General features: G+C 42.0%; 1 protein-coding gene across 1 annotated transcript in view; it reads right to left on the bottom strand.

Annotated features, from left to right (window-relative positions):
- The window catches only part of stk32a (serine/threonine kinase 32A), an 81,169-nt gene that overhangs the window by 4,010 nt on the left and 62,494 nt on the right, over window positions 1-14,665 (bottom strand). The window contains exons 10-12 of the mRNA XM_054730736.2: window positions 14,132-14,257; window positions 9,359-9,487; window positions 1,803-1,867 (exon numbers count right to left, since the gene is read on the bottom strand). Of these exons, the coding sequence (XP_054586711.1) occupies window positions 1,803-1,867; window positions 9,359-9,487; window positions 14,132-14,257 (320 nt within the window). The remainder of the gene's footprint in view (window positions 1-1,802; window positions 1,868-9,358; window positions 9,488-14,131; window positions 14,258-14,665) is intronic.

Raw genomic sequence — 14,665 nt, 5'->3', positions numbered from 1 at the left:
GAGTCATTAATGCTCATTTACTGTGTGAAGTAGATCTGTGTGCCTTTCTCTGACCAGAATGTTCCCCCGTCTTTTCATTTGTCTGCTAATGCAGGAAATAAAAGTGGAAAACTGTTTTCAGGTTCACATACATGAGAAACATGAGTGGCCAATCATGTTTCAAAAAGAACAAGTATTACACGTTTCTCAGTGAATCTCACCTTTAGGTTAAAAATGTGGCTTGATACAAATTTGCAACAAGTCAACAAGGGGCTCAAACTGTCTACAAGTTGTATAAAAAATCAAGAAATAAAATAATGCACTTTAAATTTGTGAGAAAATTGCTAAATTACATCCATCCATCCATCCATCATCCACTTTCTTTACCCACTTTTCCAAGCAGGGTCATGGGGGGTCTGGTGCCTGTCTCCGGGAATCTTTGATCAACAAGCGAGGTACACTGTTGTGGTTATTAGTCAACGAATAATTTGTAAGCTTTTACTTACTTTTTAGATTCATCAATAAAATCGTAAATATGGAAATATTTACCGATTTATTAATTAATTAGGATATTAGGATATCCACGGGGCACCACCCCTTTAACAGGGGAACAATGAATCCACACCTCTTATCAATCTTGTCTAAACTTTCCGTGAAATTGTAACGAGCTGCAGTTAATTTTTATATCAACACAAACAAATCACCTGAGACAAAATCTTAATTGGCAATACATTTATTAACTAATATAATCACTTCAGCTCCTTCTGAAGCGTTTAGCCAATCAATATTAACCAACTGATTTTATCAAATGAATACAAACAATGAAACAATGAAATGATAATGTAAAACAATCTGACCCAATAAGTGTGTGTTTTAGTCTTGTCCCCTACCAACGCTAAAAGCAAGTGTGTGTGTGTGTGTGTGTGTGTGTGTGTGTGTGTGTGTGAGGTAACTTTTTCTTCACCACACTGAAAACCAGGGTGTGTGTGTGTGTGTGACTTTTCTTCTCAAATACAGACACACAGTGGGCTTAGCTTTCACCTTAACTCAATCACAGTAAACTTAACAAAACTTCAAAACCGCTTCACAAAGATCAATAAACAAAACAAACAGATCAATCAAAGGCAAATTAAATATCTAAATAGTTGTTAATGCTGTGGCCACAGCTTAACAACCCAGATATTACAATGAAAGAACATATCTTACTCTTAAGATGATTCAATGGTGTTTTTGGTATGGAGGAGAGCCCGGTGCTACTTTAAAGCAAATCGCACGGTTTGAAAGTTGTTGCCGGCGCTGATTTTTAATCTGCTTTTTCAGAGCGCAGATGACACAGTCTTTTGGAGAAATTACTGCATAGTAATTTTCTGATGAGGGCAGACCCTCAACAACACCCTAGACAGATTGCCAGCCCATCACAGGGCAATGCAGAGACGCACAGGACAAACAACCAAGCGCACACACACACAGCTATGGACAATCTTAGAGAGACCCATCAACCTGACAGTCATATTTTTGGACTGTGGGAGGAAGCCGGAGTACCCAGAGAGAACCCACACGTGCTCAGGGAGAACATGCAGAAAGACCCCAGGCTGGGATTTGAATCTGGAACCTTCTTGCTGCAAGGCAACAGCTCTAACCACTGCATCACTGTGCAGCCTGCTAAATTACATCAACCACTAATACTTTCATCTGAATATATCAATATTGCTTTTCCCAAATGGTTTTATCAGTGGACTTACAGAATGCTGTAACCTGCTTTATTTCCCAGCAAAACAGAACTGCTTATGGAGGTTTCAGGGCAGGTCACAGAGCATGCTTACTTTTCTCTGTTGAAGACAATGAAGTCTCTCTGGACGTTGTCCAATCGGCTCTGCAACAGCCCACTCTATGGGAGAGACAAAAACAGAAAAACATCAGCAACCAAGAAAATCACTTCATTTTTATACCGTATCCTCTGTGAGTGTGTGCCAAAAAATGAACAGACAAGAACATGAGAGGAAAAAAATGTACCGTATTTTTACGACCATAAGGCGCACCTAAAAGTCTTAAATTTTCTCCGAAATGTTCACCGTGCCCTGTGGTGCGGTGCGCCTATTGTGTTGTTGTGAGACACGAACGTAGTAGAAGACAAGGGGCGTGGCGTGAACATGCAGAAGTGAGCGAAGACAGACCTGTGGATTAGCCACATCATCATCAACATCCTCGCTGTTTGCCTCAGACTCCTTCTGTGAGTCTCCGTCCACTTCCTCTGCTTCCAGTTCAAAAAACAGCTGAACTATCTGAACTGCCTGGTGGACATTTATCCTTCTCATCATCCTTTATATAGACCTAATAAAAGCCTACAAAACTGCAGAGACAATATTTCTGTCCGGATCCCTCCAAAATATGAAGTTTACCGTCAATATCTGTCTAACTGTTTGTTGTTACTCCGTTCGTGCCACTCCTTTCCCCGCAAAGCGGCTCCTTTTTGCGCACATCTCGTTACTCGTGCGGCCTTCCTCTCTCTCTCAGCTACATAATGATACTTTTTATCAATTGAATATGTGAGACTTCCACCAACATCAAAAGGATCTCATGTTTTTGTGGGGTTTTTTATGTTCACAAGCACATTCCCTCTCACGGATTACTAAACTGCTGTTTTGACAAGTTGTCAGATTGTCTAAAAATAGGTCATTTTTTTAGTTTAGTAACTCTGCTTTTACGTTGCCTATTAACAAATTTTAAAAACTGGGGTGTAGTTTATAATCTCCTTTTTAAAGCTGAAATGAAACCGAAACTCAGGGAGGAGTCTTGCTGCTACAGCATCCCAAATCAGACCTGATCTAAAGACGCGGATACGCGTCCATGGACCCCAGAGGGTTAATCAAACCCAATTCAAATCACACTATTTTCTTAGGCCTATTAATAACACACATATGATTTTGTTCATGTGGAAAGTTTATGTAGTTAAATCCACCAACTACCGGTAAACACATTCTGAACTTCAACACCGCGCATCAGCGCTTGAAGCGGCGCTGCGAGCAGCTGCGACCCAAAAAGTGCCAGAACCGCTCACGGCGCATGCGCAATCATGCATCGACACTGCTCGCCCGCAATTTCTCTAATAACACACGTTGTTCGTTTTTATTTCTACATGTTTTTTTACTCACAAAGATTGTCAAGAAAGCGTGCTTGTCGTGTTCATGTCAAATTAAACACACACAAAACATTGTCACAAAACACACATTTACTTTCTTTATTTCGTTTTCCTCATCCAACCCCCATAAATCCCTGTGTGTCCTCCTGCAGCACTTCCGGTGTACGCCCGGCTTTAGTAGGAGGGAGGCCCGCGATTATCGCTTTGTCGTGCATGTCTCATTGAAAATGAATGGAGGAGAGGCGAAGTTGCCTCCCGTGTGTCGAGCCCATTAGAAGAGCACGAGCCGTCAGCGCACGCAATGAGGAAGTGCACGTGCCTCTAAACCAGGTCTGAACCAGGACTAGTCTAGACCAGTAAAGTGAAGCATGCTTTTGGGTGTTTATAATTTTCACAAGGTCTGGTTTGCACTGATATGTTACGAGTCCCGAGCCCGCACAGATGTTTTACCGGTATGTTTTACCGTGCCCCTGCCCGTGTCCTATAACCTGGTGCGCCTTTTGTATGTGTTAAATACCAAAAAGACACCGGTAGCTGAAGCTGCGCCCTATAACACGGTGCACCCTATGGTCGTGAAAATACGGTACTTTTCTTACCCCAACCTGAATGTAATTCCAAACTAATACCACTCCACAAATATCAAATCTATCCCCCGAGGGTCTTCAAAAAGGTCCTCACAATTTAGGATCCACCTTTGCCTTTGATTATTGGATCTTCCAAGAACACAGCTCTCATTCTCAATAAAATGATCAAACATGTAGCCCCACATGGGCAACTTCATCTCAAAGCTTAGTCAGACCAGCCTGTAAATGTAAAATATTGGATATTTTCCATCCCAGAGCTGTCAGTCACACGACCAAAGAAAGAAATTAGGTTTTTGCTCCTAAACACAATCGGCTAAAATAAGACAATTCAACAGAAAGAAGAGACTTAAAAGAAAACCGAAATAACTAATCTACAACGGACTGTAATAGCAGCTAGATATGTGGGCTTAAGAGTTAAAACTCACCTAAGAAAAGAGCAGAATGATATGGAAACTGAAGGAACAAACATCTTTATGGGGATAATGAGACCATGACAACAGAAGTAGAGAACAGGAGGACAAAAACTTATGACGAATGTACGGGACTGCAGAACATTTGCCTAACATGAGACATTAAGGAGATGACATATGTGATGACACATTGGGTTTATATTTTGATGCTTCAAAGATGCATCAAGTCCTAGATGTAACACGTACACATGCGCGCACTCACCCACACACGCACGTACCTCATAAATGCACTTAGTTTTTACTTAAAGTGGTAATCTGGAGTTTTCTCCCTTTCAGGAATAATGTAGGATTTTCTTTTCTTTTTAGAAATCCGTAAAAGTGATAGTTTTACCTCTTACAGTGATATAATGTAGGCAATACATCTTTTTTTTACTAAGCCCGCCCACTGTCCCGTAGAGCCCAATGCAAATTAAATTTAGTGCCACTCCAAATTAGTGTAGCGTGATGAATTGTCCATTTCTGACCTAAAAGGCCCTGCTCTGTTTTGCTTTGCTCAAAGCAAAACCAGAAGTTTCTGACACAAACCTAATCTGCATGAGATATTGCTCAAGGTCTCATGCTCTGCTCCTAAACTGTTTCTTCCTTTCCAGCTTATGAGAAGAATGAAGACAAAGGACTCTTTCTTTTAATGAATCATAAGAACTCTAATTTTAATAAAGCTAATCAAACAAAGTGTTAGTCCAATAATAAAATGTGAACCAATCTGTGAAATCAGTAGTATTTTAATAAGTAATATAACTTTAAATATTTCCACTAGACATTCTCATCCACGTAATGTTAAGTCACAAGACACATTTCCTTTTTCTGATCCAATCAGAACCTTCCAGATCTGACGCGAGGCGTGGTTTTGTTGGTGCTTGGTAAAGTTGTCCTTTTTTGATTCAACCGTAAATCAAAACATCCAAATTATAAAACTATGCCCACGCCATCTTAACTTCAGTTCAAGCGTTCTAGAGATGTTGTCAGAGTGGCCAATCCGTAAACTTTCCTCTTCAGCCGAAAGAACCTAACGACAAGCTGGATTAAATCTGTTGCATGTTCCACCTGCTGCAACGGTTCCTTTCAGAATAAAAGCTGAACCATCACGACCCCCTTTCTGGGTCTCGCTAGATGCCAATAAACTGTCGTGACCTGGAAGTATCTCAAGACTGGTCTGGTCGGCAGCCGCTGCTCTTCTACCGGCTTCGGTGCCAGAGGAGGTCAAGCTGGACCTCGACATTCCTGATCTAACGGGGACTTCCACCAAGGGTATACCGACAGATGGCGTCTCAATGTGTGTTATAAATCTCCAAACCAAGCTTAGCACGAAACTTCATCTTCACTCCCATCAGAACTAATCGTTTCTCCGGATTTGCTGGTTCTGAACATTTCACACATACACCGTCCTCAGTCTTACTTCACCTTAGTTACACCATACACCTAGTGTTTAAAGTTAGTCTTGTTTAATTTGTTTAGTAATAAATCTTTAGACTTTTAAACCTGGCTCACTCTCTTTTCTTGAAGTTGATACGAAGTGTTGCTCAATCCCTGCAATAAAAAGATCTGATCTTGTGGTTAAATTTACTTAAAGATCCATGAAGGTGATATTTCATCTTTCAAGATATTTCACATTTTATGGTTTCTAATTAAATGTAGGAACATCTTCTCTACATTAGCCAATAGCGTTCCACATCTGCTGATGTACAAATGTCAATCATAGAGCATGCACTTGGATTTACTAATGCAAAGAGTACATTTTTCCCGAATGTAAAGGGTGCCATCTGACAAAAAAAAAAAAAAGCAGGAATCCTGGTTTAAAGCATTGACATTGGTTGGTAGTTGACTTGATGACATCAAAATACTGCGATGGAAAATAAAAATTTTAAATATGTCAACATTCAGACCAGGTTTTCCACTTTATTTTTATCCTCCATGGGCGTCTTACGATTTTTTAAATCTCATTCTGATAAAAAAAAGACAACGTTGCTGACAACATGTTCATTTACCAATTACCATACATTGTGCATGTATTTTAATCTTCTACATTTTGAGTCTTTTTGTTTTGGTGCTCAGTCTCTGCAAACTATTTGAAATCATCCTATAGCCCATTGAGGTATTATAAAAACCACCCAAAATAGTTGAGTAAAGCAGCTATCAACCACAACATTACATGAATTTTTTTGGCTAATATTAGTTGATCATATTGCAGTTAAGTGGAAACTTCCATGTGGATCCTATGTTTGTTGTTGTTGTTGATTTTAAATAAATCAATTTTCAAGAAACCATTGTTTTGAACTTGCCACATACTCCAATTACTTCAGTCCTATATATCTTTGTCTCTTCTCCCTGATATATGGTAAAGACTTTACTATATAGACTCCTATATAGGGACTAATGACACACTCAGGATATCAGGCTGTAATTCCTGCCTAATCCCCTGCAGACAATCAAGCGTTTTTATATGAGAGAAAAGAAAATCACCATTTGGACAGGCGGATACATACGGAGGTAAAGAAGTCAACAGCTGAGGAAAAAAAATCAAAGGGATATATATATATTTTTTTGCTCATTAAAATATCCTTATTTTACATAGAGGGGGCGGGACTTAAAACACGTGTTTCAGCCACTAAGGGAATGTTTGTGTATATGTCGATGGACGCTGCAGTAAACTGTCTGGCGAGTAAATGGCCTGAGCCCTTTTTACTCTGAGATAATAAATGAGGGTTTGTATGAAGAAAGCAGGAAGCTGCCAAAAAAGCTTCTGGCCTTGCCGATGGTTTTAGGTGTGGGCGCTTCAATATTGTTCTTCTCTTCCTGTTTCTTTGACTCTTTATTGGATGCATTTTAACAGACAGTTTAGAGGCTAATTGCTTTAAATCCTGGATTAATTTTTCCATTTAATGAGAAACCCAGAGAGTGCTTTGCTGGATGGAAGCCCAACAGCGACGTTTTTAGGGTTTTTGTCTCATGCAGACTTTTAAGGTGTGATACAGTTTTATTAAATAATTCTCATGAGTCATCCAACCTGTCCATGGATTAGAAAAATGCAAACAGTGCCAAGTATTTTCATTGAGTTTCCTGTGTCTTTTGTTTCAGTGGTTTTGTTTAAAGTTTAAGATCACAGCAGCTTCTTACACACCTGTCAAAACATTTGTAATCAGCTGGGCTCTCATTTATCAACCATACTTACGCACAGATCTGTGCACATGTTGTGCTTAGAAATGAATGTACGCATTGTGTGGTATTCATTATTTTGTATTTGTGTGTGAAAATGCTCCTGAACATATGAAAACCTAACACCATGTGTACGAACAGCACCTAGTGGTGGAACAGGTTTATGTAAATGACGGTCAACGGACACGAGCTCCTGCGTACACACAGGTGGGATTTATCATCAGACGATTGCGGAGGGACATACGAGTGACCACGATAGTTGGATTTTGGCCCATCTGTACAAACATTCTAAATTTCGTTCATCGAAAGGAATATTTCTAATAAATGTGTGATGAATGTGTTTCTATCAAGAATCCTTTGTAAATTAGTTAAAATAAATAGTTATATTAAAATTAATACAGAAAAAATACATATATTGTTATACCTCATCACCCAAGACTAAAAAGACATTGTTACTAAATGTTTCTATAGGACCTTAACTGAAGCTGCTAGAATGATTTCCATCCCTGGAATAAGGGTCCAAGCTCTAATAATACCCTTAATATGAGTTCCCATGCCTCAAATCAAACTAGAAATCTAAATTATAGATTAAAAAATCCTTAAATGTAGTAAAACATCCACTACACTATTATGTTAAGAAATTCAGGTGTTACATGTTTAAATTGTGAAGATGCCAGCATACCGCTTTAACATTAGGTCAATAATAAACACAATCATCTCCTGTGATTTGGAGCGAGTAGCTGGTAGCCATGTTTTGTCATTATAAAAGGGTGAAGTGCCTATTTTGTTTTCACAGCACAACTTCAATTTTCCGCGGTGTATTATCAGTAATTTAATTGAGCTAATTTCATAGTACATTAAGGCTGTAGCGGCAAAAGACAGGAGGAGGCAGAAAGAGATAAAAGCAGCAGGGAAAACGGATGAGGATGGGGAAAGTTTGCTGTAATAGGGTGAAGTCAGGACGACGTGGACAAAAAAAACATTGCTGAGGGAGTCTCGGAACAAAGGAGAAAGGATGTAAAGGGAGAGATGTAAAACAGAAGACAGGAGGGATATGCAGAAGGAGCACAGAATAGCTGCAAGATGATGGGTAAAACGCACGATTTGACAATCGAGGACAACTTTCTTCATTCCGTATTGATCTGATATGCTTCAGCAGTCATGCGTACATCTCCATCTCTCTTCATGTGGACACAAAACACTCTTTCTTTCTTTGTCTCTCTTTTAAATCTATCCACCATAAGTGGTCCCACAGGCCCATGGTAAATGGATACTTTAAAGATTTCCACAAACACAAACTGATATTTATAGACAGCACAGCGAGTACCCTTTCTGAGTGACAGAAACAAATATCAGCAAAAGCTGCACAACATAATGAAAGAAAAGGATGCTTGGGAAACTGCCAGAGAGAGGAGAGCTGCATGCAACATTATTAAAGATTGATATTAGAAGACCTTAGGCATAATGCTGGTCACCAGCTGGGGGGGGGGGGGGGGGGGGGGACATTACTCATATTGTAAAAGCAAATTTTAGTTTTTGCGTAGCTTAAACGAGACCAGAATTAATCCAAATCCTGCTAGTCTGCTCATTTCTTGTGGCTTCATTTGCTTCGATACACATGAAAAAGATATTTCTCTGGATGGCTACCATCATTATTCCATTAAAATAGAGACTCTCCTTGCTTGAATGGCCCAACGGATGACGACTGTTGTCTAGCTGCACCGTCTCAGCTGTCAGCTCTAATAAAATGTGCACTTTGTGTTAACTCAAGAGTTTTCCTTGTTTACTGTTACCAAAGAAAAAATTGACATTGCTTTTCTCAGGAACGATCCATTTCTGTACCTATACTCATATTTAGGGAATCAGCTTTTGCACACAATACTCAAGGTCTCCTGAATTACAGTTTGCTTTGGAAACAGTGGCAAGAATAGGCTGCAGCTGATGCAAAGCACAGAGAATTCCAGTTTCTATCAGAGCGTAGGTGGAATTTTTGCTCACAAACTAACATATCAATCATTTACAAAGGCATTTACCTGAGGGGATCCATCAGATCCCTGTTCTCTGGTCTTTCTTGCAAGCCTTTTCTTCTTCTTGTGCAGTGGTTTGGACTCCAGAATCATTTCCTCTAACTCAAACGTCGGGTCACAGTTTAGTCTCCGTCTCTTTGGAGAACAAAAAATAAAAGAAAATTAAAAAAAACAAGCCTTTCAACGTTAAAGCCAAATGAGAACTGTTTTTAAGTTGCAGGTGACATGAAATTAATGATGTTTCAGACTTATGTGTCAATACAGGAAAAGTATAACTAGAATCCTTTGACTTGAGAAGCAGGAAATTAGAATCCTCTTTTTTCAGTTTGCAGAAAAAAAATCTATGTTGAATCACAAAAAGTTAAGGAAAACAAAAGAGATTGCATCCTAGAAAATCAGGAAACTAAACATTATGCTATTTTCCCTCCAAGATCAAACCCTAATAGCCTCTAGGAAACCTAAAGCACAGAGTTGGTCTACAATGAGACAAAGGTACATTGTCAGTTCCTTATTGATCCTCTTTACTGTTCATTTCTTTTGCTGTAGCAGTCTGACCAATACAGAAAACTCACTGCTTTTAAATTGGAAGTTTATTTACAATTAGATGAAGTTATTTAAAACCCTAATTACCTAAAACAACCATCCATTTTCATCCACTTATCCGGAGTCAGGTCACGGGGGCAGTAGCCTAAGGCGAGAGGCCCAGACTTCCCTCTCCCCAGCCACTTGGGCCAGCTCCTCCGGGGAAATCCCAAGGTGTTCCCTGGCCAGGTGAGAGAAATAGTCCTTCCACCGTGTCCTGGGTCTGCCTTTAGGTCTCCTCCCGGTTGGACGTGCCCAGAAAACCTCACCAGGGAGGCATCCAGCAGGCATCCTGACCAGATGCCCGAGTCACCTCAACTGGCTCCTCTCGATGTGGAGGAGCAGCGGGTCTACTCCGAGCCCCTCCCGAATGACCGAGCTTCTCACCCTATCTCTAAGGGAGAGCCCAGCCACTCTTTGGAGAAAACTCATTTCGGTCGCTTATATCCGCGATCTGGTTCTTTCGGTCACTGTCCAAAGCTCATGGCAATAGGTGAGGGTAGGAATGTAGATCGACTGGTAAATCGAGAGCTTCGCCTTCTGACTTAGCTCTCTCTTCACCATGACAGACCGGTACAACGCCTGCATCACTGCAGATGCAGCACCAATCCGCCTATCGATCTCACGCTCTAGTTTTCCCTCACTCGTGAACAAGACCCTGAGATACTTAAACTCCTCCACTTGGGGCAGGACCTCATCCCTGACCCGAAGAAGGCATTCTACCCTTTTCCGAATCAAGACCATGGTCTCAGATTTAGAGGAGCTGATTTTCATCCCAGCTGCTTCATACTCGACTGCAAACCGCTCCAGCAAAAGCTGAAGATCATGTTCTGATGAAGCCAACAGGACAACGTCATCTGCAAAAAGCAGAGACCTGATCCTCAGGCCACCAAGACGGATGCCCTCTATGACTTGGCTGTGCCTAGAAATCCTGTCCATAAAGGTTATGAACAGAATCGGTGACAAAGGGCATCCTTGGCGGAGTCCAACTCTCACTGGGAACGAGCCCGACTTACTGCCGGCAATGCGGACCAAGCTCTGACACCGGTCATACAGGGACCTAACAGCCCATATCAGAGGGCCTGGTACCCCATACTCCTGGAGTACCCCCCACAGGGCCCCCCGAGGGACGCGGTCAAACACCTTCTACAAATCCACAAAACACATGTAGACTGGTTGGGCAAATTCCCACGCACTCTCCAGGATCCCCCTAAGGGTATAGAGCTGGTCCAGTGTTCCACGGCCAGGACGAAAACCACATTACTCCTCCTGAATCTGAGGTTCAACAATTCGATGGACCCTCCTCTCCAGAACCCCTGAATAGACCTTACTAGGAAGGCTCAGGAGTGTGTTCCCCTGTAGTTGGAACACACCCTGCGGCCCCCCTTTTTAAATAAGGGGACCACCACCCCGGTCTGCCAGTCCAGTGGGACTGCCCCCGATATCCACGCGATATTGCAGAGCCATGTCAGCCAACACAGCCCCACAACATCCAGAGCCTCAAGGAACTTCGGGCGGATCTCATCCACCCCTGGAGCCTTGCCACAGAGGAGCTTTTTAACCACCTCAGTGACCTCAGCATCAGAGATTTGAGAGGCCAACCCAAAGTCCCCAGACTCTGCTTCCTCACTGGAAGACGTGTCAGTGGGATTGAGGAGGTCTTCGAAGTATTCTGCCCACCGATCAACAACGTCCTGAGTAGTGGTCAGTAGCACACCGTTCCCACTATAGATAGTGTTGGTAGCGCACAGACCACAGTCAGAACCCATCCCCCCACACGTAGGCGGAGGGAGGCTACCCTCTCATTCACTGGGATAAACCCCAACGTACAGGCACCAAGATGGGGGCAACTAGTATGCCCACCCCTGCTTGGCACCTCTCAGTGGGAGCAACTCCAGAGTGGTAGAAAGTCCAACCCCTCTCAAGGAAACTAGTTCCAGAGCCAGAGCCATGCGTTGAGGTGAGTCAGACTATATCTAGTCTGAACCTCTCAACCTCACAAACCAACTCAGGCTCCTTCCTCACCAGAGAGGTGACATTCCATGTGCCAAGAGCCAGCTTCTGTAGCCGAGGATCAGACCGCCAAGGTCCCTGCCCTTGACTACCACCCGTCACACACTGCACCCGACCCCTTTGGCCCCTCCCACGATTGGTGAGCCCAAGGGAAGGGGGACCCACATTTCCTCTTTGGGCTGTGCCCGACCGGGCTCCATGGGTAAAAGCCCGGCCACCAGGTGCTCGCCAACGTGCCCCACCTCCAGGCCTGGCTCCAGAGGGGGGCCCCGGTGACCCACGTCCGGGCGATGGAACCCGATTTCCATTTATATAATTCATCATAAGAGGTCTTCGGGTTGCTCTTTGTCTGATCCCTCACCTAAAACAACCACTCTAATGTAAATGACACTCAGAAGTTATAGACAAGCAGTGACTTCTTTTCTTCTAACGGTGCTGTTCCACAAGGTGTCTCCAACCCCAAACCCCTCCCATCATCCCAAAAAAAGTAGTTTCTGTGGGAATGCTGCACAGAGAGGACCAAGAGCACTCACCGAGAGACAATAATAAATATAAAACCTGAAGTTTTATAAAATTGTTAAGGAGCTAAACAGATACTCATGTTAATCATTGAGCATCCACCAAAAAAACCATTGGTCTCAATAGGGACCATTAAGGTGTGGTTAATTTGTTTAATCAGTACATATGCAGTGATCGGTAGTAAGAACAAATGCCTTGTAAATTGTACAAAAATCCCTGGTGCACGTTGATGTTTTATCTCCTCAAATAACACAAGCCTGAAGGAGTTCTGTGTGGTGGAGTTGCTAATGCTAACGTTAGCTTCTAGTCAAAAGGTTCTCTGCTGTTTCCTGGATGCTAAACCAACAACAGTCTTCCCCATCGTGAGTCAAGATGGTGAATCCATGAATGTTAAGTGACAGTGTGACGTTGATCTGTCAGGCTTTTCAAATCCTAGAGTTTCACTGTCTATTTTCTATCAGAAGCCAATGCAGGAGACAGGTGTAGGAGACTATTTTCATGTTTAGTCTGCATGAAAAACTCAGTGACTGATTATCATCAGAAATAAGATTAAAAAAACATTTCTTTTTCTGCGTTCTGCACCTTTAATGAAGAAACAGGACGGAAGTTGGCTGTGACCTTCTGGTACATGTCCTGTACTGTGTGTTACAACATCATTTTAAATTTTCCGTCAGAAGTTTTGTCATGATAGCTCCTAGAAATGCTCAAGAGGAGAAGTGCATTGCAGATTTTGGACATCATGATCAAATCGAGTGCACGTTTCCTAGATGGAAAGCAAAAGTGGCTTTCAGATGCAACTTAGCCAAGTCATTACCACGGTAACAAGGGTAATAAGGGATTGCTTTGTAATGCTTGAACATTACAGTTCTCTCATGAAATTGTTTGAATAGAACTGGTTTACATGTATTCTGAGCTTTCATTACAGAGGCCTTCCTCCAAGCTATGTAAATAATTGTGGAAGCCAGGCTCTACGGGGCATTGAGCATCTTTATGAAAAGCAGCTTGACTCCTTGTTTAACAAAATTAGTACACAAAATGCATCATCTCAATCTGACTCGTCATAACCATCCAGAGACCACCCGCAGAGCTCCAAGTAGATGTCCTGGTAGTTTATCTGAGCTTTTCTGCATCTCAGAGTCGTGGCAACAAACTGTGCGTGCTATTCTGGAAACAATCAGTTTGGATTGTATAGACGCAGTCCAACCAGTCTTAGTACAATGCACAAGTTTAATATGTGTTCAGGTTATTTTCAGGAAATAGCAGGTTTAGCTTTGAATGCTGCAATTCAACCAAATCAGTAAGTGAGACGAGTGTAGTCGGTGGTTTTAAATAAAGCTGGTGTTTATACTCAATAGGAGATCCAACTCAACCTGGAAGGAGGTGGTGTTTACCACCTAACCAGAGAAAAGATTAGACGAGAAAGCTACATTCTGCTGAACCCACATCCTTTCATCCAACGTTAAGTAACTTCGAAAAAAACTGAGTACAGAAGAGCAGTAGAACACAGAATGGTGCTCATACTCCTCCGGTTCTGTTACAAATTTGGTTGATCTAAGAGGAATAAAATGTAGACTAAAGCGAGGCAGTCCATTTAGCAGCAATCTTTATTCAAACCTTTTGTTGTATAGCACATTGAGGCAAAACTTTATTTCTCCCGATACTCACATTGGGAATAAAGCCTGGAGAAAGCTGTTTGCTGAGCACAGCATCCCAGTTGACATCTGACACGTAGTCCAGATCCTGGAGCTCTGCGAGACAGGAGATGCGCTTCTGGACATCTATGCTCAACAGCTGAGAGGGAAAAAGCGATACGAGTAAAACACACGAGTCTACACAGTGGCACAAAAAAAAAGGTTAGGGAACCGAGTGAGATGCAGGCATATGTCTGCCCTGAGGATGAAGGGATGTGGAAGGTGGGGGAGGATGATAAAACAGAAAGGAGGACAAAACTAAAGGTGAAAAAAAGAAGAAATTTAGAGGCAAATGATAGAGCTGGATTCAATGAGCGGTGAGGCCTGAGAAATTAAGGACGAATATATTAGGCAAGGCTTTCTCCCCTTCCACTCTCACTTTCTTTTTATCTCACTTATATCACACACACACTTAAACACACACACAAAATGGACAGACAACTGGAATACCAATGAGCACAGAGAAGTCTGAGCACGAAGCAATGCAACAGTTTGACTGCAGTGTATT

This window comes from Nothobranchius furzeri, chromosome 10 (assembly GCF_043380555.1).
Source record: "Nothobranchius furzeri strain GRZ-AD chromosome 10, NfurGRZ-RIMD1, whole genome shotgun sequence".
Classification (NCBI taxonomy): Eukaryota; Metazoa; Chordata; class Actinopteri; order Cyprinodontiformes; family Nothobranchiidae; genus Nothobranchius; species Nothobranchius furzeri.
The sequence above is the reverse complement of the archived record's forward strand: the minus strand, read 5'-3'. Positions and strand labels throughout refer to the sequence as shown.